Here is a 24,072-nt window from a genome sequence, read left to right as displayed (position 1 = left end):
ATATATATAGAGAGAGAGAGAGAGAGAGTTAATATTCAGTGTGATTGAAGGCATGAAACTATTGAACTCGAAATCATAAGTTTAAGCTTTATAGACTCAATCTAACCACATAGATGTGTTCATCATGGTCTCTTTACAAAGGATCCAACTTTGGATTGTGTTATTTTGATATAAAAATATGATTTTTTGAGTAATGAAATTTTTGTGCATTGTGTGTTGTTGATTTTTGAAGCCCTTAAAAAACCTGCTTACATATCACAATCACGTGATTTAAAACTCACCTTCAACTAAGCAAACCATGTAGATCACATAGATAATGTCTGATTAAAAAAAAAACTAAAGTGATTTTTGTTCAATAGTTTTATGCTTTCAATAGCACCATATATATATATATATATATATATAATAGTGAATGAGTTATTAGCATTGAACAGGTGAACTTATGGTTGCATGTCTATGTCTGCCAAAAATCCTTTAGCACCCCAACCATCATTAAAGGCCCTTTAGCGGAGGTTGTGACTGCCACTAAAGGCCATTTTTCACAAAAATAGTGTGTGCCTTTGATCACATGCATGATCAATGACACATGCTCATCAAACAAGGCGTCCAGTGTTACTTTCGTCTCTTTTATATATATATAAGTTGTCTTTGGGAAAGGGTGATTGAGTTTAGGTTGAGGAAAGTTGTCATGATATCGGAGAATCAATTTGGTTTTATACCTGGAAGATCAACTATGGAAGCTATACATCTTCTTAGACAACTTATTGAGAGATATAGAGAGAGGAACAAAGATTTGCATATGGTTTTTATTGATTTGGAAAAGGCATACGATAGAGTACCAAGGGACGTTCTCTGGTGGACAATGATGAAGAAAGGTGTTTCTCTCAATTACATTAGTATAATTAAAGATATGTATGAAGGAGTAGTAACCAATGTCCGCACTTGTGGAGGGGTGACAACCAATTTTCCTATAACGGTTGGGTTACATCAAGGATCTACTTTAAGCCCTTTCCTATTTGCTATAGTGATGGATGAGCTTACGAGATCTATTCAAAAAATGTGTCGTGGTGTATGTTGTTTGCTGATGAGTCTAGAGCTGGGGTTAATGCTAAGTTAGAATTATGGAGACAGACATTGAAAGCAAGAGGTTTTAAGTTGAGTAAGAGTAAGACAAAATATATAGAATGTTGGTTTAGTAAGCAACGAAGTAGTGATGGGAGTGTAGTGAAGCTTGGTGAGCAAGAAATACCGGTGGATGATTGTTTTAAATATTTGGGATCTATCATTCAAAAGTATGGAGAAATTGATGGAGATGTAAATCATAGAATAAAGGTTTGGTGGATGAAATAGAAAAGTGCAACTAGAGTGTTGTGCGATCGTAGAATGCCATTGCGGTTGAATGAAAAGTTTTATAGAACGACTATTAGGCCTGCCAAGAGACATCATATTCAAAAAATGAGTGTAGCTGAGATGTGTATGCTTAGATGGATGTGTGGAAATACAATAAAAGATAAGATTCGGAATGAGAAGATACGTAAGAAGGTAGGCGTTGCACCTATTGAAAATAAGATGAGAGAGAATCATTTACGGTGGTTTGGACATATTCGACGAAGGCCTAATGATGCTCCAGTTAGAAGGATGGAGAAATGGGAAAATATATTAGTTAAAAGAGGTTGGGGTAGGCCTAGGAAGACTTGGATGGAGATGATAGGAAAGGATATGAATGCTTTGAACCTCACCGAGGACATGGCATTGGATAGAAATGATTGGAGGAGAAGGATTCACGTGGAAGACCCAGAATGATTTTTTTTTTTGGTTCATATCGCCGACCCCAATTGTTTTGGGATGAAGGCGTAGTTGTTGTTTATATATATATATATATATATATATATATATATATATATATATATATATATATATATATATATATATATATATATATATATATATATATATATATATATATATATACACAAAAATGTGTAGGCACATGATCACTTTCGAACATGATGAGAATGAACTGGCACGGAGAGTCTGCGAGGTTATGCCAAAAACACCTTTTAGTAGTGGAGATCAGAAACAAGTGGGGGAAAGGGCAAGTCCATCCCTGCCATCATTCCTGCATGGGTATTTATTTTCACTTCCATCCTCAGTCCATTCCTCGAGTTCAGACGGTTTCCCTCTTTCCTTTGGCCTACTGCCATCCCGAAGAGGCATAGGATCAACGAGACATACAAGCCAAGTTTGATCAACCTTACGGGCTCGATAAGCCCATTTAGGGTTGATTAAGCTCAGTTTTATATAATATAAGTTAAAAAAATAAAATATATAAGATGTCTTAACCATTGATAGTAAAATGATCAATGGTTCAACATTACTTCATATATAATAACTTAATATGAAGTTAGGGTTTAGGGTTAGGGTTATTGATGTCGTGCAATCCCTTCTCCTTTCTCTCATAATTTTTTGCCTTACTATAAAATCAACTAACTCAACACCAAATTGTCAGAATTGGGCTGAATTAGCCCGATTTGAGCTGAATCGCGGGTTGTGTCAGCCTCTTTTTTTTATTTTTAATTTTTTTGCTTTTTTTTATTTTTTTTATGATCCTTTCAATTAAAACAATAAATCAACCTATTCAGCCTGAATTTCATAATTCTTTGCATTTTTTTGAAAACCAACTTTGTTTAGAAACCAATTCTGACAACATTAGCTCTGTCATCAGTCCTATGCACTCATGTAGGGCTATTTGCACACCATTGGCTCCAGATCATGGCACTCTGGTCAAATGTTGTCACGATCGAATCAAATCAGCTTGAATATGTTGTTTTACATACAGTTAAGTTTTTCACTGAACTTCAGCTGAATCGGTTTTCATTTTATTGTTTAGTTTTTATGATAATGATGATATTTTTGGGGTGTTTGATTGTTTAGGCATTGAATGCACATCTTAAAATCTGATTAGACCCATATAAGTCATCATTTACATTATTCTATATTCTCATAATTTTTTGCTTTATTTAGATTTTTATAAATTTTTATATTTTTTTAAATGAAAATTTTTAAAAGGTTGAATGGAAACGATTTGATTCAAATTTGAAAAATTCGGTTCGCAAACCGATTTTGATGGAGACCAGTGTCACTTTTGGGGTTCTTGAGATTGTGATGGACAAGCATTAAGTAATTTGAAAAGTTCTTAAAAAGGATATTGTTACCGATGTTGTTGAGCAATATTAACCTCCACAAATGATGAACAAGTACCGCCAACCATGTAAATGGACAACACCCTAGTATCTCTACCATTGTTTATCGATGGTAGGGGAGTACTGTAACCATCATACATGGTCACATGGAGGCATACATGGTCACGTGGAGGTGTGTCAATGGCACAATTGAGGCATTTCACTGTCGCTGGTGTTGGAGAAGTATTGCCAAGTCTTGATGGCCTCAAGAGTTCTCTTGGATATGCCACAATGACAATTGAATCATCACAAATGTTTACAAATTTATTTTATCCTCAAACAATCTTTTGGATAGAAGAATATTGCAATATTTTGTGGTCTAATAGAGAAATATCAATATTTTTAGGTTTTGTGGCAAAAAATTCACTCTTTTTGAAAAAAATAATAATGTTTTTACTGGCACAAAAATTGTGCCAGTAAAAAGTTATGCCTTGTGTTTTTTTACTTGCGCAACATTATGCTAGTAAACATCTTTTACCGGCCAGTTTTGCACCAGTAAAAGATCTTTCCAATTTTTGAAATATTTTTTACTGCACGGGACTGCTCTAGTTTTGCACCAGTAAAAGATCTTTCCAATTGGAACTAAAGTTAGCTGCCTGAACACCAATCACAATAAGTTGTTTTTGGCAATTCCATCCTCGACACCATACTGTTTTTTATAGGCAAGCTGGGGTTAGGCAGACCCCTACCAGTATATTAGAATTGCAAGAATCAATTTGCAGTTATCTTTTCCCCTGCTGGGGTATCCAATTTGGAGGGTGGTCCTCCCAAGAATTGACCATTCCTGCTCTAGATAATCTTGCTAGATTCTTAACCAAAACATTAGAATTACAATTGGACCATTCAATACTAACTCTGCCAAAACCATACAAAATGCATCATTTTTCCATGATCCAGGCTTTATTGAAATGCTGGATATTACTAATCTCCAATCCCCCAAAAAGTGTTCATCGGCAATTAGAATGGTTATAAATTCCCATGTTAGCTCTACCATGCTATCATGCAAGTGTACGTGAAAACATGTTTTGAGCAGCCCATGGTTGGAGCTAACCACGACGTTATCAGTGAAATGAGAGTGAAGAGGGGCTGTATTACTGAATTGAGATTAGTTTCAATGTGATTGCACACTTTAAGTGTCTTTTGAACCTAATCATCCATCATCTGTTGTTGGGCCCCACAGCTGACATGCTGTATCTCACAGCTGCCCTCCTTCTGTCAGTTGTGAGGCCCAATAGAAGATGGATGGAAGATCAGGTGCAGCAGCATACTGAAGAATGTGATTGCAGCTGATCTGCCGGGTGATCAGGAAAGAGTGTGCAGTCACATTGCACCTTATCCTAATTTTCTTTCTTAAAAAAAGAGCATTGGCATTGCACCTGATCCTCTCTCTCTCTCTCTCTCTCTCTCTCTCTCTCTCTGGGTGTGGGGGGAAGCGGAGGTAGAGGTGGAGCTGAGTTCGGTTCTGATCGCTAAAGGGACTCGGACCAAAAGTAGAAAATGGACTTTTGCATGGAGATGTTGGCTTTTGTTAGCCTGGCGCACAATCTGGTTTCAGAGACAATCAATTGTCCTTTTTCTTTTCAGCTTTGTTTCCTTGGGGGAGATACCTCCTCTCTCCTTGGTTGTAATTTTTTCAATCTTTCAGTGAATCTTTTTTTCATTGAAAAAAACTAATCTTTATGTTGTACCCCTCACTAGGATCTCATTAATGCAGTTTTGATCAAATCAGAACCTGATCTACATCATCCATTTAGAGAAAAGCCACATTTGAATCGCCAAAATCCAACTGGTGTGCATATTTCTTGGCAAATCAAAAAATCAATGGCCGAAATAACACAAGAATAAAAAATCTTGTCTTTAAATCGAAAAACACACTATGCAAAGGTCCATTGCTATAAATCGACCATACTGTATCCATCTACGGGGTCAGATTTGATTAAAAACAACTTGCATTAATAACATCCCAGAGAAGGTATGACGATAGGGAATGAGTGGAACCAGGTCGGGGTGGCGCTCCTGTTTTAGAATTTCAGCGTTGCACTTTTGGCTATAGCACCAGAATGTCAAACTTGCAGTCATCCTACGTAGCTAGGGATATTCTTCAAATCATGTGCTCATATATTGGTAGATGGCAAAAGAGCGTGGCACATAGCGTGCTCATGCAGTTTGTGACCGTGGTCAGATTGGCATCTTTAGCTTGTTTTTCCATCCTTGTTCTTCTTAACCTAACCTTTGTGCTATTGTAGAAGATAGGCTCATAGAATGTCTCTTCCAATGTGGGCACCTCCTTCCTCAAGGCGAAGTAGAAGGCTCTGTGGTTGTCAGGGGAGACACCTATTGAGCTTTATGCCACCAGGATGACAGCCATAGGTACAGCAAACTAAGACCAGTGCGACGAGGACTTCAAACCTGGATGCGGTTTTTGTTGGAGTGTAGAACTTGTTTCCTACTATCCACAATTTTCATGATTTGTTTTTAAGTAGTTTTGTAATTTTACCCTAGAGTGCTTGTTGTATCCAGCAACGCTAGTGGACTGACTCCATGTAAAATTCGTGGACTCCTATTTAAAGAGGCATCCGTATCTCAATCAAACAAAGAAGAAGGCTCGGTTAAGCAGTTTTCGCCGAACTGCCTAAAATCTTTGTTTTCGTGTGGCTGTTTTATCTTTTTCCTTTTTTCTTTTTTCGTGCTTGTTTTTTCAATCTATCAGTAGGTCCAAGGGTGGTTCCCTAACACTTTCTCCATGTATCATCTCCATCATTATAACCCTCTTAAATCTTATGATGCAATTTTGTTTTATGAAATCTAACCTTATAGATGGATTCAGCATAGTCGATTTAATATGAATGAACCATTGGACTGCATATTTTTTCGATAAAAAATCTGACTTTAAATTACAAAATTTTGTGTTTTGTCAATTGTTGATTTTTGAATTGTAAGAAAATGCTGCACACAAGTCGGGTTTCAGTGATTTAAATGTTGATCTTCAATAAATGAATGATGTAAATCACATTCTTGGAGTCTGATTTTATCAAAACAACTTGCATCAAAATACAGAGGAGGTGTATGGAAATAGGGATGACATAGAGGATTAGTGGAATCGACAGTCTGTGTGCCAAACTTATTGTTTCCACTAGGAGATGGACAAATTCTGTGTTTGTCATGCAACGTTGTATTTGGGTGCAAAAACATCGATCGTTCCAAATACCATTCACATCCAGTTCTAACGACCATGATCATGCTTATGATTATAAGTATGATGATGATGGTAAGTAATGGTGAATATACCTGTTCCCTAGCACTTGTTCTATTGAATTGTGACCTTGGATCACCAGAGGTATATAAGGAAAGCCAACCATGATGCACATTCACATCTTCACCTTCATGCATTAATAGGGGCCTCAATAGAGTTGAAGCAGACTCTAAGTTGAACTGAAAGTCAGTCATCCACTCCATTATCCGCTGCGTCCCTCTCCAGGCAACCACAATATCCCTCCTGCCCAACTCTGCTTTTCCAGCATTGGTGGCAACCGCCACGAAGCCCATCCAGTTGGATTCTCTGTTCCATGCTTCCCTTGACAAGGACTTGATCAACAGTGAATCAGGCAGTAGACTGCTTGATGTTGCATATACAAATCTAGTGACCTCATACATGGATGCACTACTAACTCCACACTTGGCAAGAAGATCATGTTTTCTATATCGCGAGTCGCCAGCAAATCGAGAAGCTCGCTCGGTAATGAAGGCATCATAGGTTGCCTCCGCAAGCTCACCGTAATGGATGACCAAGCGGCGAAGATCAATGTCCAGAGGATCAACAAGGCCTTTCCAGAATGTGCTACCATGGAGGATTCTCCATTGGTTTGCTATGTTGGATAGCATGGCAGGCACAATGCTGTTGTTTCTTAGCCTTAACTTGTGCGGATAGAAAGGAAAAGTTAGTGCTCAGTATGTTGACATGTAATGGCAATTTATATTTGTAAATGGCACATCTTCCAGTGCAACTGCTAAGAAGCGCTTGGTGCGGAACGTTTCAAAGGAGAAACGATGGTGCTACTAGTTCACAATTTTCTCTTCTAGAAAATGTCACATTGTGATAATAAAAGAACTTGCATTTACCTCTTGTTAGTGCGCCATGATGTTTATCAAGATCAGGTGTAAAGTGATAGAATACCCTTAGTGTGCTGCTGCATTTGATCACCCACCATCTTTGAGACACAGCCTGTCAGCTGTGGGGCCCGACAGCAAATAGTGGGTGATCAAGATCAGCAGCACACTTAAAGTGTGCAATCACATTGCACCTGATCTAAATTCCTACTCACATTACTAAATTATTAGTTGCATAATCACAAACATGTTCATCTGCACCAATGTGTGCCTGTGTACGCTAGCGTGTTTATGGTGTGCGTTTGTATCTGTGTGTGTGAGAGAGAGAGGCCACATTTTGTGTCTGGAGAAGGCGTGCCAACCGGCCAGGTTTTAAGAAGACTCCACTAAGACCTGGGTCTGGACTTGAAGGTCCAATTAATACATGGAGCCACGTATAGTTTGTGAAATTTTATACCAGACCCAGGCCCAACCCGGCTTCTGATTAAGACCCACAACTTTTCAATATAAAAATATTATTTTATCAGGTATGGGCCGGGTATAAATTTTCTTATGGTAGGACCGATTAGACCTGAGTCCGGACCCCATACCATACCCAAAGATCGGGGCCAGGTCTGGTTCCACCCGGGTCCGAAACATGCCATTTTAGTGGAGTCCAGATCGGGTGCAATCACATGGCACAAAATTTGTGCATTAAGCATCTGTTCGTGCCCACAACTGACAGGCCCTGTTCCCAAGATGGAAGGTGATCAGATGCTTAATTCACAAATATTTGTGCAATCATACTGCACCCGATCTTTTCACATTTTGGTGATGTGTCCCAGGTGAAATGAGTCTCACAACATGCTGATGCAACTCTGACACGTATGCACATATATTATTTTTTAAGAAAGTTAATAATTTTCAATAATGACAATACTATCATATGCTAAAATATCAAAAAAGTAGTTTTTTATTGATTGAAAATTTTAGAAAATAAGTGTTCTTGAGTCCTTTTAAAAAAAAAATCAAGCTTGCTGCTAATGCTTATACGTGTTCATTTCGTATAACTCTTTTCATCCTAACTACAAATTTCTGGCAATTCAAACAAGAAAACCTATAAGAAGATTGGCGTGCTACGGTATGTATTTCCTTTTTCAGATCAAAGAACAACCCCTATCCCTTTATAACTGCCCTTTGAAACTGCTGTCTAATGTGCAGTTGTAACCAAAATTTTGAAGTTCATGAATCATGAAACGCTTATACTAACAAGCAAGACATGCAAGGATAGCTTGGCTTGAGTGGGGGGACTAATTGTCCTGATACAAATAAAGTCCATCTATTTCCATTCACGTATCTATGTTACTTGTTTGAGCTCATATGGAGGTAAACACTGCTCTAGCTGTTTCGCTCTCCATGTTTAAATTCTAGCTTAATACCTCAAGTTCAAAGTTTTCATGCCAAGGCTCAAATTCGAATCTGGGTATCCAAATCGGATTATATGTAAAAGTATCTCTATTAGGGGGTGGGAAACGGGCGGGCAGCCCGATGGGCCAAGTCGACCCAGCCCGCCATGGTTCGGGTTTGGGTCAAGGTTTTAGGCTCGAGCCCATTAGATACCGGGCCAGGTCTGGGATGGCCCGCAGGCTACCGGGCTGGCCCAACCAGCCAGAGATATTTATTAATTTTTAATAATATAAAAATTTTAAAAAAATAATTAATTGCAGAGTAACTTGGTAACTATTATTATTTACCTATTTAGTTGCATTAATTTTATTCAGTTTTTAATTAGATGCTACGGAGTGAGTCCGGTTCCAGGGAGCAGGTATATGCCATGGCATATAATGAAATAATAGGGAGTTGTTGCTGTCATGAAAATTTCATGGCATGGCTTGAGTACAGCAACCTAAAAAGAATGAACCATCTTTTTAACTAGATGCTATAAAGCTAGCCGTTTCTGGGGAAAATGGGGGAGAATGCCTCTTCATTTTGCCCTTCCCCTTTCATGCTGAAAAAAAAAACCCTAGTAAAAAATGTTCAGAAAAAACGTGTAAAGGCCAAATAGAAATGCCGCTACTTCACGCTTCTGCTGCTCTACGCCTATTTGGTTTCATTCCCTTTGTTGGTATCGAAGACAAATGAGTACCTTCCCTTTATTATGCCTATGAGAAGGAAGAAATGGAGTGAGGAAGAATGGACCCTCATAGTTGTGTACGCCGAGATACTTGCCGAGGGAACACTGGGTAGGATGAAGACCAGGGAGTTCAGATCCATTGCTGCTCATGTTAATATGGTGCACCATGCCCATGACCCAATTGCCTTCCCTTGGCAATGGACATGGAAGGATGTGTCCACCAACGTGCAGAACATGAGGCATCAGTAATTGGGTGTCAAGAAGAAGATCAAGAAGAGCATTGTAGCTCCCGATCGGTGCCGTGATGTCGGGCACGAAGAGTATGATTGGGTGGATTGCCACTACAAGAAAACAAGTCATTGCCGATGATATTTATTGTTAGCAATATATGATTTATGGTAGCCAATAACATCAACGACAATAAATATCATCTTCCGGGTTGTCGGTCCCATCCGATCGCTTATATTGCTATTTTCAATGATATTTATATATCATTGTGTATCTAAAAATAAATTTGATGATATAATATAGTCAATATTAAATGATCGGCTCTAAAATGTCATCAGTAATAAGAATTAAATGCGACGATATTTATCTTCAGCTATATTAATTAAAACCGACGATAAATATCATCTCCTATATTATTTAAAGTTGTTGATAAATATCGTCGGTGATATTTTAAAAGTCGACGATAATTATTATCGTAGAGATATTGAAAAATCATATATATTCAAATAGTCGATGATAAATATCAACGGTTATAGTAATTAAATGTGACGATAAATATCATTGAGTAAATTTAATACCACCGACGATATTTATTGTCGGTTCTCTCTTAAAGGCGATGATAATTATCATCGTACTTATATTAAAATATATATATGTCAAAAATATTCAATGATAAATATCATCGGGTATAGATTAAGCGCGACAATAATTATCGTCATATATATATATATATATATATATATATATATATATATATATATATATATATATATATATATATATATATATATATATATATATTGAAAAGTTATATACGTTCAAATAGCCGGGGATAAATATCTTCGGTTATATATAGAAAGCCGACGATAAATATTTTTGGTTATATATAGAAAACTGACGATAAATATAATCGTTAGTAACATTGATATATCCAACAATAAATATCATCGGCAAAAAAAAATCGTTTTTTTAAAGTATAATTTTACTAGTGCAGTTTTTGCATGGAATCGTGCAAATATGCATCGAAATTCTGCATAGTTTGATGAAAATTTGAACAATTAGAAGAAAAATCACAGAGTAATGCGAATTTGCATAGAACTTTCGCATAGTTTGATGGAAAATTGCATAGAATCATTTAAATATGCATAGAACTGCATAGTTCGATGAAATTTGCATAATTAGAAGGAAATCACATGGAATCGTGCGTATTTTCATAAAACTTTCACATAGTTTGATGGAAATTTTCTTGATTAGAAGGAAATGTGAATAGAATCATGCGGATTTTCATAGAACTTCTTGATAGAAATTCATATCATTCTTAAGGAATTTGCATGAAACTGTGTGAATTTTCCTCATCGATTATTATAGAATACACCAATTATTACATAACACTTTAATTATTATAGAAAAATATAACACTTCAAACTCTGCTATTATAGAACACTTCAATTCAAAGTAAATTTTAGATTTCTCTGTTATTATAGAAACTGCTCTTCAATTCAAATGACCCGGCATATACAATTGAAAACAATAACACCAATTATTTTAATAATGCATAATAAAAAATTCTATTGATAATTAGTAAAATGTAAGAATATGCACTATATCCTCATAAACAAACATTAGAACATTCTATGTTTGCTCAACCTAAATAGCAGAAACAAAAAATAAACTTTAATTGTTACTGTTGGAGTAGGTGGCTCATATCCGATGAGCATGCAATGGTAGATGGTGGAACGAGCGAAATGGTAGATGGTGGAACGAGCGACATCGTCTGCAGTGGTTCATCCTAGTTAGGACACCAATAGTTGAGGATTTGCAGGAGACTTGAGTTTCTGCTGATATGGTACAAGAGGTCTTTTATTTTTGCAAAAACTCTTGTAATTTCTTTTTACTAGGTACATCTTGGGTTATTATAAATATGTATGTTGTAACCCCACAATAGGGTGTGAAGAGAAGAATAATAACAGTCGCTCGTGTTGAGAAACAATATTTTGATGATGAATATATGATATGAGATAATATGATATCTTATGCTTAACATAATGATATGTGACATGTTATGACTTGATACGATATGATTTGTTATGTATCTAATGTGTATTTGATGCAAGGTTCTTTCACTAAAGAATAGTGAAGACTATATGATCACGTGCAACATTTGAAGCAATCATACTGAGATATTTGAAGGAAACCTTGATTGGCTCAATCTTCATAAAGTCTCTCTTCAAGATGGAGATGATCGTCCACTTCAAGAATGCCTTTTTTTTCTTCTTAGAGTTATATGTAAAAGAAACTTCAAAAAGCATGCATAATTCATATTTTTATATATGTTTCAAAAATCACACATTAACATATGAGTCATATAAATTCAAAAAGACAATTTTTAAATATAGCCGTTGAGTATGTTTTTGAATTATTTCAAAAAGGTTAAATCAAACCCTTTAGAACAAACATTGTACTTCCTACAAGCATTTATAAAAAAGACAACTATTGATAAGATATAATAACTCATGATTTCAAAAGCATTTATAAAAAAGGCAACTATTAAAAAGACATAATAGCTCATGATATAAAAGCATTTACTCAATAAATGATGATTTGTAAAATAATCATTATTTTAAATACTCAAACATTTATTGTACTTCAAATCATTTAATTGAGAAAATGATGATTTGCAGTAAAAGCATTATTTTTATAACACACAAACATTTATTGTTTAAACAAACATTTATTTAAGAAATGATGACTTATGAAAATTTGAAATGGTACACAAATTATTATAGTCTATAGTACACAATTTTTTCATAAAAGAAAGAATGTCTTGAAGAGACAAGGTGTCTCATATCAAAAAGTACACTCATTTAAAATAGTGTTTCAAAAAGACACGTCTTTTGTAAACCTATATATACAAACAAAAAGGTGTTAAAAGTGTCAGGACAAAAACACAAATTTGTATTGAGAAAAATAAATAAACAAAAATGTGTTCTCTTGAGTGATTATTCTTTCTACTTTTGAAAAGAGAACATTTTGAGTGAATCTTCAAAACTTGGGATATTCTAAAAGTGCATTCATCTGTTGCATATTGTTTTGAAGGTTCTACAGGAAAAAGTGTGTAATCTTTCAGTTTTTCAGTATTGATCCTTCTCGAAATTGAGAAGAAGACCTCTATAGAGTTGTTTATATGAGAGTGTTGTAATATTTATCCTTGTTGGGTTGGACAAGGAGGAAATAGTGAAATACTCAAGTGGTAAGACTTGAGGACTGGATGTAGGTCAGGAGCTTGACCGAACCAGTATAAATCATGTGTTCTCTATGTGTTGACTGCAATTATTTTTAATTTCCAATCCGAAATCAAATCCACTATTCACCCCCCCCCCCTAGTGGAATTTCAACTCGTTCCCGTGGACGTAGGAATATTGTCGAACCACGTAAATCCCTATTTTTCTTGTTGATTGTTTTTTGTAGATTCATTGCATAGTTGCACTCTCATTCAACAACTGGGATCAGAGCACAGATGATGATGTATGGGGTTTCATCTACGAGATTTGATCTGGTTAAGTTGTATAGAACCGGTAATTTTGGATTATGGCAGAGAAGAGTGAAGGACCTTTTGGTGCAGCAGGGCATGGTGAAGGCATTATGCGAAAAGAAACCGAAAGGCATGGAGAAGTCAGATTGGAAAGATCTGGAAGTGAAGGTTGTGGCAACTATCATGCTTTGTATAGCAGATGACGTAATGTATCACGTCATGGATAAAGAATCATCGGCGGCAGTTTGGCTGAAATTGGAAAGCTGGTACATGTCCAAGTCTTTGACGAACAAGCTTTATCTTAAGCAGAAGTTGTTTGGTCTTAAGATGACAGAGGGCTCGGATCTAAGCCAACACATCAACGTGTTCAATCAAATCATCAGTGATCTGAAATGAGTTGATGTGAAGTTCGAAGACAAAGACAAGGCATTGATGTTGCTGAATTCTCTACCGGCATCTCCTACATACGAGAATTTGGTTACGACTCTGATGTGGGGAAAGGAAAGACTCGAGTTGAAAAACATCACAGGTGCTCTATTAGGCTTTCATCAACGGAAGAAAGTCAATGATGAGATGTCACAAGGTGAAGGGCTTATGGTGAGAGGTAACCAAGAATGCAGAAGAAGCAAGTCTCGTAATGATTCAGGAAATAATAAGGCCTGATCTCAATCAAGGAAGAAGGACTTCACATGCTACAAGTGCAAAAAAAGGGGCCACATTAAACGAGGCTGCCCATAGAAAAAGAAAGGTAATGCAGAGAACAAAGAGAGTCCATCAAAGTCGGAAAAAGTAGTGGAAGAAGAAGACTTAGAGAGCGGTGATTGTGATATGCTTTCTGTTTCATCCATTTCAGAACATCTGACAGATTTGTGGATCATGGATTTGGCATGCTCTTGTCACATGACTGCAAATAAAGATTGGTTTGGCATCTACAGGTTAGTTAATTCTGGTTCTGTTCTGATGGGTGATGATGCATCCTGCAAAGTGGCTGGAATAGGAAATATCAGAATTAAGATGTTTGATGGTATGGTTAGAATGTTGTGTGATGTTAGACATGTACCGAATTTAAGAAAGAATCTGATTTCATTGGGCACTTTAGATTGTAATGGTTATAGTTACAAATCTAAAAGTGGAGTAATGAAAGTAAGTGTGTGTTGACAGTAATGAAGGGACAAAAAATAGAAGAAAATATCTATAGACTAGTAGGTACCACGTGTAACACCCCAAATATTTAACTCAAAAATATTTTGGAATAAACTTTTTTTCTAAAACCACAACGGAAATGTTTTATTAGTCCCTCAGTCAAATAATTTGGGCGGGTTACAGGTGATAGCATCAACTCAATAACATTTAGGCGAATTAAAATCTTAGTTCCTCAAGACATCCAAAGAAGATATGGTCTCATGGCCCGTCTGCACGACGACTGCAATAGCACATCTTTATCTGTTTCTTGAAAATATTAATTCAGATGGGGTCAGACTACCACATCTGAGTAAGAAGCAAAATATCTATATGAATGTACTCAGTGTCATGTGTACAAGTATATATGCAACACATGGATATAAGAAAATGACAAACATTTAAACAAGTTTTCAATGTATAGTGCACTAAATTCCAGCATTTTATGATTTACTACATAACAAAAAGACATCAATGGATGACACATCATATGAATGAATTACATTTAGGTTATCACATTTGAATGTAAAGGAAAACATTGCTAAGTTATGCATCATATGAGTGAATCACAATCATACTACAACAAATGCAACATCAGGCATTCAACATCAGGCTTTCAAAAGTGTACTGACTTTATGTTTCTCTTGTTAATTACCATGTGGGTACGCACAGGCATTCAACATCATATCGGACCGAGACCACATGGGGTTTGTTATGCCTTTTTCAATTAATACCCTGTATGACTAGCCATACGAAGGTCCAAAGGAGACGGTATGTGACTGAGAGAATAATCCCTAATAGCTAGAACTAGAATTAGAATGCAGCCTGGTAACTTCTGCAGAAGACTTGGATCTACCACCTAGGACGTATTGGTAGTCATGACCCCCTAACTCTGAGGACTGGAGACCGGGTGAGACGCCAAGCTCTCACAAAAACGTAATTGTCTCACGGAGCTTGTACCACCTACCCTTTCCAAGGTAGACCATGGGTGCGGAAATATACACCGTCTTTCAGGTGTACCCAGAGCTCTGAGAAACCAGTAACATATACTGTTTTCAGGTATACCCAGTATCCTGAAAAACCGGTAACATATACAGTCTTTTAGATATACCATGAATCCCACATTTAGGTTATATGTGCATATTTTCATTCTTGTTTGTTTTTGTGTGCAAGTCATTGCACCACAAAGAATTTCCAAAATCCCAACCCACACTCAGGGTGATCTCAGTGTGTGCACATTACCCATTGAATGCCCCATAGGCATCAACCATAATTTCTCAGAAATTTGGCTCAACTCTAATGTTGAGTACTTATACTTACAATATTTAAAGTTTCATTTTTTAGCTCGGGTGTACATTTCGTACCCCACCGACCATGCACTCATATGGCATGTCTCAAGTATAACTTTTCATATGTGCTCGTATGGCACTACATTGGTCCCGCAAGACCGCAAGCTCGGTTTTGAGCTTTCACATGATCATGACATGAAAAACATAATATCCTTTTATTATGCAAACTTTTGCCGAACAAGCATAGATCGACTAGCACAAAAACATGTGTGATCGTTGCAAAATTTTCCTCTCTTTCTCTTTTTCTTCCTTTTCCTCTTTTTGAGAGGAAAAAAGAAAGCAGTAGAGAATGAAAGAAACTCTTTACAAGGTCTCACTTGACCTATTTGAAAGAAAGATAGATTTTGAAAAATTACTCGCCTTCGTTTTGAAATCTTGCGAGAAAAATGAAGAGACAGGATTCGCTCATCGGTACGAGGTTTAACCGTTCCTGACTCATTTACCAGAGGTAATTGAACCAAGGATCGAATCAATGTCTTTTGCCTTGCCTAAATTCGTCTAAGTAATTATTCTAAGACCTAAATGCACATTTAATCATGCTTGTGCTATGAAGATGTATGCCTTTGAAAAATGCTTCAGAAATTTTGAATTTTTCCAAATGATTTTGAAATAAATTTGAAAATATCCTTAAAGAAATGGTTCAGAGATTGAACTTGATTTGAAAAATTGAAGTTTGAATCCAAAACTTAGATTTGAAATGAATTTGAGATTGGACTTGGAATTTGAAATAGAATTTTGAAAGTTGAATTGAATTTTGAAGTAAATCTCAAAATTTGATTTGGAATTTTCAAAGTGAATTTCAAAACTTTGACTTAGAGTTGAATTGAAAATAAAAACTCAAAGTTTGAAATTGAATTTATAATAGAATTCAAAATTTTGGATTTTTGAAATGGAAATAAAGAATTTGAATTTTAACATTTGAATTTGACATGAAAATCTAAGTTAAAATATGGAATTCAGAAATATGAAGTTCAAAAGTAAGAATTAAAAATTAGAATTTGAAATAGGATTTTAAAACTAAGTGGAATTGAAAAGGGGATAAATCTGAATTTATAAATGGAAGTTAAAAATGATTTTTGAATTTTAGAAATAAAAGTTGTATTTTGAAAGTTTATTTCAAAAATCACTTAGAATTGGAAAATAACTTGAAAATAATTTGGGAAAGAATGCAATTCTATCCTAAATGATGAATGCCTTTAAGAAAACCTGTTTAAAGATTGGAATTTCAAAAAAAAAATTAATTCTTTAATAGAATTGAAATAAGATTAAATTATAATACATTCATGACTAAGGTCACAAATATATTATAATATAATCTTTATTTAAATTCTAATAAAGAATAAAATAAATTTTTGTGCATTTATAGAATTTAAAATAAAATTAACTTTAATATATCCATGACTATGACCACAAATATATCTCAAGTTAATTTATATTTTAGATTCTAATAGAGGAAGAAAAGATATTTAGAAAAGTATGATGAAAATCAAATGTTATTTCATAAAAGATAAAAATCCTAAGTATTGTTCACATTTTGACTATGGCCATAAATGTGAATCATTTACTTAGTGTTATTTACATAGAAATTCTCATTAATACAAAGTTATTGCACTTGAAATTGAATATTGAAATTCCTAATCTAGGAAAAGAAATCAGCATCTTCCATATTTTCCTTATAAATATGAGTTTGCAGAAGGCAAAAATGTAAAATATAGAGAAGAATGGAGAATGCCATGTTAAAGTTGCTCATGCATATGGATATGCCTATTTTAATGAAGAAATGAATATGCAAAGTGTTATGCTTATGCTAATTATGAAATGCATATACATATGCCTAAATGCTATGCTTATGCAAAATGGAGAAATGCATATATATATGCCTAAGTGCTATGTTTATGCTAAATGAAGAATACATATGAGAATGCATCTACTTAAATGCATATGAGAATGCATTTACCTAAATGCATATGAGAATGCATCTACAATATTCATGCTTAGATGTGTATGAGAGTGCATATGCATATGAAAATGTATATGGAAAAGTGGATATATATATAACTAAAAATCCATATAAGAATTAAATATGCATATGTAATATGCATATGCAATATGTAATGCTTGTGCCTATGTGCAAGTGAAAGTGTAAGTGTAAGTGCAGCAAGTGTTGCTGATATGCAGTGAACAGAGGTGTGCAAATGTTGTATGCCAATACAGGAGTGCAAGTGAAAGTGTAAATGCAACACAGGAAGCAGAGTGCTGTGAAGAAATGCAAGTTATGTGCAGGGAACTGGCTATAAGTGTTGGGTGATACCCAGGATTTATGTGCCAATGCCTACTAGGCTGAAGGCAGATGCAAGATCATGATGTGCAAATGACATGCTGGCAATGGCTCTTAAGCAGATTCTAAAAGGAATTAACAGCAACAGACATAAATAAAGCCTCAGAATGCAAACTCTGCTTCTTTTGCCACTATTAAGAGAGCTCCCACAAAGATGGTGAATATGATGCCCAAAAGCTAAAGACTTGGAGCTTCCAACTTGAATGCAAAAGCAAACAAGAGAAAAGATACTGGGGGATGCAGACTTACAGATTGCAGCATATGTCACAGATATGAAAACGAAGGATGCATTGCTCAAATCTATGTTCAGTGTTGTCCCAAGGGCAGTTGGCACAAGTGCTAACAAATGAAGGTGTAACAACAATGACAGTGATTATAGGAACAATTAACAACTTGGTCTTCCTGGTGACTACAATACTGACTTTGCCTGAGCAGGGTGTAGCCAAAGAAGCTGGTGCTTAATGTTTATCAGTCATGATATGTGATGGATGCAACGGGAAAATACATGTGAAATACAAAACGCATGAAGTTAACCACTGTGAAGGGTGGATGAATAAGGTGATGATATGCTGCAAGTGGAAAATGGAGATGCATATACTGCATAGCATTGCCTATCAATTACAAGAATAGTTAATAAAAGAGGCCCTAATGCCTAGTTAATTTTGACTTAAGACAGATGATGAATGAAGCAGTTATATGCATGTGTGATGAGGATGCTAACACACGAGTGAACTGGTTGGATAGTGCAGAAGAATGCCTGAGTATATACAGATACAAACATAGGTAGTTGTAATGTCATATTTTGGAATTGTAGATTGGATTTTGATGGTGTGCCTAAGCTGATCACACATATTTGTCATGCACTAAGCTATTACAAACATACTTTGATATAATGAAGTGCATAATGAAGTATGTGCACAGGTGACCGTGAAGTACAGAAGTGCAGGATGTTGTGGAGTGCAAAAGTAATATACAGGTAATATGCCAAGTGTTGTGCTAGTGATTAGCACCCATATCTTCTTTGCTTAGGTCCATGTCCAGCATGTCAGGGAATTCATGTTTGGTAATTGTTCCAAACTTAGTCATATCAAGACAATCATTAGTAACTGCGCCAGACATATCAGATATTCCCTGACTTGAATCGGGTAATACAGAAAACCCATCAATCATCAGAGTGCAGTTGAACTTGTTTTTCCACTTCATCATTACTAACAACAAGATTGTTGGATTCAACCACATTAAATCAAGTTCAATAGTTTCCCTCATCTGCCTTTTAAAAAAAAAGTTTCAGTGTATTCTCCAGATGAAAGGAATCCTAGGTTGCACCTGTATTACATTCTAAACCAGACAAGGTAAGCTCTTTGTTCTTACCTGACGATACAGATTTGCATTCACTTCCATTGATCACTTTCATTGCTGTTCTCAGATGCTATACATAGCGGGTGGAGGTGGTGTATTGTAAGAGGTGAGGTGCTAGTGTGATACACAGGTATTACTAACGTAATAGGCATGTGACTAGATGTTGTACATTGCAACTACTAAATGCAGGTGATGGATATGCAGATGTTTATGGGCAGAATGAGGATATGCAAGATCGAAAGCTTAACGTGAGATGAAATAGAAGCTGCACAGGTGATATATGATGTCGGATCGCTAAAAAGGAATGCTAATGACTTTATATGCTCAGCTACAAGCTAAAATATCCGAAAATGCAAATGCTAATCACTAAATTATAAAGCCGATGCAGAATCAAATAAATGATACGATGCAAATGAAAGCGTTAGTGAAAGTAAAACGTGAATAACAAATGCTGTGAAGAAGGAATTCACAGATGAATTTCGGATTAGCAGAGAGTTTCATAGCTACAATACTGATCAGATGATGATTTCCCATTATTGTAAAAGAGTTCTCATCAGATCTGATGGAGAGTTCTCACAATTGCAAGGGGGAAATTTTCATGTTGAACCAATTATTCACAGCACATCAGATCTGATATGTTTTTGTTTGCAGAAAAGGGATCCACATAGATCAACTTTGTCTTTCACGGCTAGATGATCAGATCAGATGATCAAAAAGCGTTTCATAGCAGATTGATCATGTGATTTCACGCCGATCAGACGATCGAAATCCACATTTGAGGTTGTCGGATGATGTACGCTAGAATGCAGAGGATTGATGACACGTAGAACAAAAGGGAATGAATGCAATATGCACGGCAATGCGAGAATGGAGACAAGCCGAAGATTAGAAATGCATATGAGAACGAAACAAAAGATAAAATGTAAATTGAAAATCAAAATGAAAATAGGAAATCGAAATGCAAACAGGAAATCAAAAATGGAAGGCGATTATCAAAGTGGAGTAGGAAATCAGATAGAAACAGGGAATCATGTGCAAATTGAAAATCAGAATGAAAACATGATACAGATCATAATTGCAATACATAGGGTGATGATGGAACAAGTAAATGCCCAGAATGAAATGCAGTGATTCAGCTGCAACTAATATATAATGAAATGAAAACACATAATGAAGATGCAGAAAATCGAAAATGTATAAACCAACAACGAAAGAGATGTAACCAAGAAAACGTTAAAATTCTATTGCAAAATGCAAATCGATGCTGCTATAGGCAGATCGATGTTGCATATTATGCTTCGATGCTATGAAAAATAAAAAAGGAGAAACAAGAAATAAATTGGAAAAACAAAGAGGTAAAAGGGATGATACTCACCGTATACTAGTTGGGAGGGGAGGAGTGCTTGCTCCCAATGGTGGATCGAGCTTCTTCACCACTGGAGACAGGAGAACCAGAGGAAGGGAGACAAGAAAAAAGGAAAAGAGAAGGAGAAAGAAGAGGGAAGAGGGGAAACAGGAGCACCTCTGCAGAGACCCACTGGTGCTTGATGGCAATGCTCGATGCTTGATTGTCCCCTGCGATGGCTGTTAAATAGGAAGGAGAAGTTACAGGTTTTTCAAAATTGGTTCTTTAGGTTTTTGAAAATTTTCAAAATGATGGTTCTATTTACAAGGTGTTTTCAAAAAGAGGGTGAGGATATTTTCTAAAAAATTTCTTTTATGTTTTTGAGAAAAAACTAAAAAAATATGAAAGAAATACGAGGATTTTAAAAAGATGGGATCCAGACGAGGTTTTTGAAAGATTTTATAAAATGTTTGCTTTTAAAATTTAAGGATTTTACAAAAGAGAGTTTTTGAAATAAAAGAGTTTAATTTTAAAATTGGGTTTCAAAATGGATCTGGATATGAGGTTTTGAGAAAAACATCAAGTTTGGATCTCGAATTAGGAAAATGAAATGGGATTGAATCTGGATAAAATATCTGAGTAAATACAGAGAATTGATATTTGATATTTGAAAAATAGAAGTTTCGGACTCAGAATTGGATTTGGATATCTGATCTGGATCCGAGATTGGGTCAAATATGGAAAATTAAGTTGGATTTTGGATCTTCAACCAGGAACTGAATCCAAGAAATGAGTGGAAATTAACCCAATTGCTCAGAAGGTGGATACTAGGGGCAAAAAAAGGGAAATTTTAAAATTTTCGAACATTTGGGGTGTTCACAACATGTCAATACATTCACATGCAATCATAATTCAATTATATGCAATTCACTTAGCCTCATATGTGCCCATATGGCACCATAAGGATTTGACATGCTTAGTTTCAATTTGTACTATCGTGCATTTGTAGTTTTTCTCTTATTTGTGCAATTATAACAAATATATGCATTTAGCAACAGGCGATTCATGAATTGAAACATTGGTCGCAACTTCGTATATCAATCACTTACAAAAAAAAAACATGTACAACATGAATATGTTGTAGATATCTCATTCATTCGCTACATTCATCGACACATAACGTTCTTTTCATAAGCATATAATAAAATCATCATGTTATTTAAACATGTGCACTAAAGTGAGATTTTTCCCTAACCAATGTATGTGTGCATCAGTGTGTTTCAGACCTACTCTGAGTATGTGCATAATAGTGAATCTCAAATGTAACACATATTTCATTTGTAAGGAAAATAACAAGTACGATTTTCATTTTCTACATTCCACAATTTTCAAGAATGAGATAGACATTTATTTCGGAAACAAATAGCACAATGTGCAACTTTTGCATAAGTGTGTCTGCGTACACTATCATGGCCAAAAACCATCCAAATTTTTATTTTATTTTTTTGACAAATAGACAAGAATACGTACACAATTGAGGTTTCTCAAATTCAAGCTTTTTATCATTTATGAGACCGTAATGAACCTTTTTGTTTCTCAAAATAATTTATCATATATATGTATATCTTTATATATGTATATACTCTTTGGATTGTATTTGGGCTGCCCTAAGTCATAGACAAGCCGATAATCCATGGCATCTACAACTAGGAATGTTAACAAGGCAGCATACCCTTTTGGTCACTGATTGTTAGTGAGGACTGAGATTGTTTAATCCCAGCCTGTGGCACTCATGTAAACACCCCAAATTTTCCTCATCCATTTTCAAACACATCTCTCGTGCAGTGCCAACCCAGTTAGGTCTGTGTAGGAGTCAAACCCCAAGTTTGTTTTAGAAAATCAACATTTTACCCATTTTGAGTAGAAAACTACTTTTTTACCCCTAGGACATCCCAAACCCTAGTCAGTCGGAGCCAACCAAGCTCATTGGTCAGTTTAGAACAGTTAGAATATCAGTCATTTCAAGCTCACCTGAGCTCACAGTGAGAAGGTCATTTTCATTTCTGACAATTCCTACCAAAATGGGATCATTTCTTCAGAAATGAGCTCATTTCTCACTCAAATTCAAGTCAATTGTCTCTGAGTCAGTCATATTCCCCAGAGTCTAACTTGAGTTCACCAAGAGTTCAAGTGCTCCAGTTTCAGTTCAAAATCATTTCCAAGTGTCTAGGAGCTCATTTTAGCCCGTCTCAGCTCTTTCAGCTGAAATTGAGCTGAGTTCAGTCATGTGAGCTAGTGTTTGAGCTTTGATTTTAGTTCATCTCAGTATTACTGACCTTTGTTTTAGCTCAAACAAAGCTCAGGTTGGTAATTCACTTCACTCTAGTGACCATTCCGTACCATTTCTCTAAAAATGGTAGCTTTTCTCGAAAATTTAGTCGGAGAGTTCAGTTGAGTCAGTGTCTTGTCAGTTCATTTGAGTTCTGAAACTCTAAAACCCAGCTTAATCCAGCTCATTTCAGTTCATTTCAGCTCAAACCCTGAATTTTCAATGTCACTCTAGCTCGGTAGGGCCTGAAAACCATTTCTTGAATCATTTTGCAAATCTTATCAATTTTAACACTTTTGAACTAGTACAACTGCCAATCGGGGTCTAATATCCAAAATTCTCCATTCAGGGTCTGTATTTCGCATGACATTTCATACTATTTCTCATCATTTCATATCATTTCTCAGCATTTCATAACATTTCATCACATTTCATTTCATTTCATATAATTAGTAGTGCGAAGAGAGCTTCCAAGAGCTGAAGAAGTGGCTTACTACAACCCCAGTACTCACCTTGCCTTCTGGACAAGGCGACTTTATGGTTTACAGTGATGCATCAGGTATTAGATTGGGATGCGTGTTGACGTAGCATGACAAGGTCATAGCTTACTCATCGCATCAGTTGAATGTGCATGAGCGGAATCACCCCCCATATGGCCTGGAGCTTGCAACAGTGGTCTTTGCACTAGAGGTATGCCGACATTACTTATACGGGGAATAGTTTGAGATCTTTTCTAATCATAAGAGTATCAAATATATTTTCTCGCAAAAAGATCTAAACATGAGGCAGAGATACTGGTTAGAGTTTGTAAAGGACTACGACTTCTTTATATCATACCACCCGAGGAAGGCCAATGTAGTGGCTAATGCTCTGAGTATAAAAGCAGGAAGCCATGTGAGTATGCTTAGCAACAAGTGAAGACTGCTTGAGGACCAGATTGACAGGAGACCG

General features: G+C 35.9%; 1 protein-coding gene across 1 annotated transcript in view; it reads right to left on the bottom strand.

Annotated features, from left to right (window-relative positions):
* LOC149820030 (phospholipase A1-II 1-like) overlaps positions 1-24,072 on the bottom strand; it is a 76,051-nt gene that overhangs the window by 2,742 nt on the left and 49,237 nt on the right. The window contains exon 2 of the mRNA XM_089983271.1: positions 6,531-7,152. Coding sequence (XP_089839397.1) covers positions 6,531-7,152 — 622 coding nt within the window. The remainder of the gene's footprint in view (positions 1-6,530; positions 7,153-24,072) is intronic.

The sequence above is a fragment of the Nuphar pumila genome, chromosome 12 (genome assembly GCF_984573655.1).
Source record: "Nuphar pumila chromosome 12, dmNupPumi1.hap1.1, whole genome shotgun sequence".
In the NCBI taxonomy this organism is placed as follows: Eukaryota; Viridiplantae; Streptophyta; class Magnoliopsida; order Nymphaeales; family Nymphaeaceae; genus Nuphar; species Nuphar pumila.
The sequence above is the reverse complement of the archived record's forward strand: the minus strand, read 5'-3'. Positions and strand labels throughout refer to the sequence as shown.